At 23.3% G+C, this 3,071-nt stretch overlaps 1 protein-coding gene across 1 annotated transcript; it reads right to left on the minus strand.

Annotated features, from left to right (window-relative positions):
* Nucleotides 1-931: 931 nt before the first annotated feature.
* Nucleotides 932-2,068, minus strand: Chro.80521 (hypothetical protein). The annotated part of the gene is made up of 1 exon (XM_660165.1): nucleotides 932-2,068. The coding sequence occupies one exon, from the start codon at nucleotides 2,066-2,068 to the stop codon at nucleotides 932-934; it is 1,137 nt and encodes a 378-aa protein (XP_665257.1).
* Between the last annotated feature and the right edge of the window lie 1,003 nt (nucleotides 2,069-3,071).

Consider the following 3,071-nt stretch of genomic DNA (forward strand, 5'->3'; position numbering starts at 1 on the left):
CTGATAAATTGTTATTAGAAAGTAGTTGATCGTGATTTGAAGCTGAAATATTTGGTCGAATTAAGAGTATTTCTTTCAAATTATTATTTCCATAAGAAAATGGATTTGGAGTATTCCAAAGATTCTCGAATAATCTCTGGTATTTATTTGGTACATTTCTTTCTTGTATACTTAAAATAAGTCCCAAATTTGGATCAGAAAAAGAGTAATTCCATTCATTAAAGTAAGGTGGTGTATTTTGTACACTGGAAGATCCCAAATTTCTATTGGATAAATTCTTTGCAATAATTGTTTGATCAATACAAGAAGCTGATATACTTGAAGTAATTAATGATAATATAGCTTCATTATTATCGCATAAATTCTCAGAAATTTCACCAAAATTCATTTCAGATCTTTGTGAAAAGATGGATTCTGGTAAATCTACACCGTCTCCCATGTTTACAGTGGTTAAAATAGAAACTCCATTCGAATAAAGACTTGAATTAATCAATTTTTCTTCAGAATCTTCTGAGATTATTGAAGTTTTTTTAAACTCTTTAACTCTCATATTTATTGGAATTGAATAATTCAAATTTTGTAGGAATTGATTATTAAATTGTGAATTGGAAACAAAACAAGGTTTATTTCCACACTCAAAAACAGATTCTAAATATATACGATCTCCATGATCAGTAACTAAAATGGCATAAATAAAGTCACTTTCTTGTGGATTTGTGGGATGAATTGAATGAATATTAATATATGAAATAAAATTGGAGTTNCTCTTTTGTTGAATAACTGATGATTGGTTCCTTATTATAATTTATATTAATTAATTTACTTAATTNATTTTTTAAAGTATTAATATTNAATNTAAATATTAAATTAATTGGTGTAAAAGAATTNGAGCTTAAAGTATTTGAACTTAAGTATTTTGTTAAAAAAGTACTTATAGAGTTCGAAGAATTTTCTTTTTCATATAAGTTAAATCATCTGAGATTTTTTTGATCAGAAAATTTCCTATTGGTATTAAAAATACATCAATATCTGAGTTCAAATAAAGCACATAAAGTAAACCTCTAAATTTTTTATTAAACATGGATTTAATAAAACTCTGTGATTGACCAAAAAAATAATTTCGAATAAATCTTGGTAAATATGAAATAAAATTATTACCAGAAATCTTTATTAATCTAGCAAGTGAATGAGTTTGATTATCATTATGAATAAATCCAGATATTTTTTGAACTTTTCTTTTAATCCAAGAATTTTCTTGTTCCATTGTATATTCATAAACACTACCAGTATTACCACATCCAAGAAAAAATCTTCCCGAAGCTTGATGAGAAATAACCTTAGTGAAAGAAATATCTTTAAATCCAGAAAGAGAATGGTAACTATCTTTTATACGATTAATAATATAATTTCCATTTGTATTTTTTATAATATTTAAAAGTATAACATAGTAATTCGTACAAACTAAAATTTTTATTAAAGAAGAGCTTTCATCCTCTAAAGATCCAACACTGGTAATTATTGCTTTTTTATTGGTATTTTCTTGAAAGAATTCTTCAGTTTGAACAGAATATATGGGATCATCTTTTGACCAATTCCAAAAAATTATCTCATTTTCATAATAGATATAAAATATACTATGATTATTTAAAGTTTTTGATTTCAAAGCTAAATTTTCTGAAGAGAGTTTATAAATTAAATTTCTTCTATCATTGGAATCTTTTAAATTCAATTTCATACTTTTTAAATTATTTAAAATGGCTTGTTTAATTTTTTTGGGAAAATATCCATTTAAAGCTTTAACTTCAAATGTTTCTGGTCGATATTCGTAATCTGTTGAATAAATACCTTTAAGAAAATGGCTTAATTCAGAAAATTCTTCATCTTGTTTAATACAAGAATTTAAAGAAATTCCAATAATATTAGATTTTGAAATGGTATCTAATGAATTATTTTCTTTATTCATTAAATTTAAAGAGTTCTCTATATTCTTTCCTCTTTTATTTATTTGGTTTCCAGTGTCAAATTGGAAAAAATCTTCATTTTTGGTACGAATATTATTATTAAACATCAGAAATTAAATCAATTCATAACAATAATAGTTATTTGAGAAGTTTTTTTTCTTCCTTATTCTTATAAAGAATGTAAAATAATTATGGTTATTAATAATTACTTAATTTCCCACCCTTTTACTAATAATATTTGGTAATTATTCCATATCCAATATAATATATTATCAAAAAAATAATAATAATAATGGCGATACTTTTCTTTTTAATTTGTTGGGGAAAAAAAGAGATATATCTTGAATTAAAAAGAATTAACAAGTTTTTTCTTTCAATAAAATTTAATTAATATTTACATATACATTTGCAACTTTTTAATCAATGAATTTAATATTTTTTTTAAAGAAAAAAAAGAATATTATTATGGCAACTTTTTTTTTTTTTTTTTTTTAAACTATTTATATTTATTTAATTAAATATATAAGCATAAATGACGTGGGGTTGCGCGCGTAAATTGTATATTGAATTATAATATTAATACCGGTATCGTTATTACGTGGTACCAAGTAAATATAAAAAAAAATTAATAAAAAAAAAAAAAAAAATATGTATATATTAGTAATAGGTAAAAGATACATGAATAAGATAGATTGAAGAATAAATAAGTAAATAAATAAGTGAAAATGATAAGATCTATAAGTGTGTGTAAAAAAAAAAAAGAAAAAGAAAATAATTCAAGAATATAATGGAAATACAGGTAAATTAACAAATAACATGAAATAAAATTTACATGTGAATTAAAGGATAATTAAATAGATATAATGAATATATGTTGAGGNGGGGTTNGGAAAAANNNGAAAGNGGAACAAAANAATNNAAAAACAGAAAAAAGGGGGTTTGGTGTTTTTGGAAAGGGTTTNTGGTGAATATTTGGGGGGGAANANTAAGAATTGGGANTATGTTTTTTTTGGGGGNGAAGTGTGAGAGGTTTTTTTTTTTTTTTTGGAANAAAATAANNTTGGGGATGGTAAAGATGTTGGGAAATATTTTTATTTTGTATGATGTGGG

This window comes from Cryptosporidium hominis (assembly GCF_000006425.1).
Source record: "Cryptosporidium hominis TU502 chromosome 8 CHRO018158, whole genome shotgun sequence".
Classification (NCBI taxonomy): domain Eukaryota; phylum Apicomplexa; class Conoidasida; order Eucoccidiorida; family Cryptosporidiidae; genus Cryptosporidium; species Cryptosporidium hominis.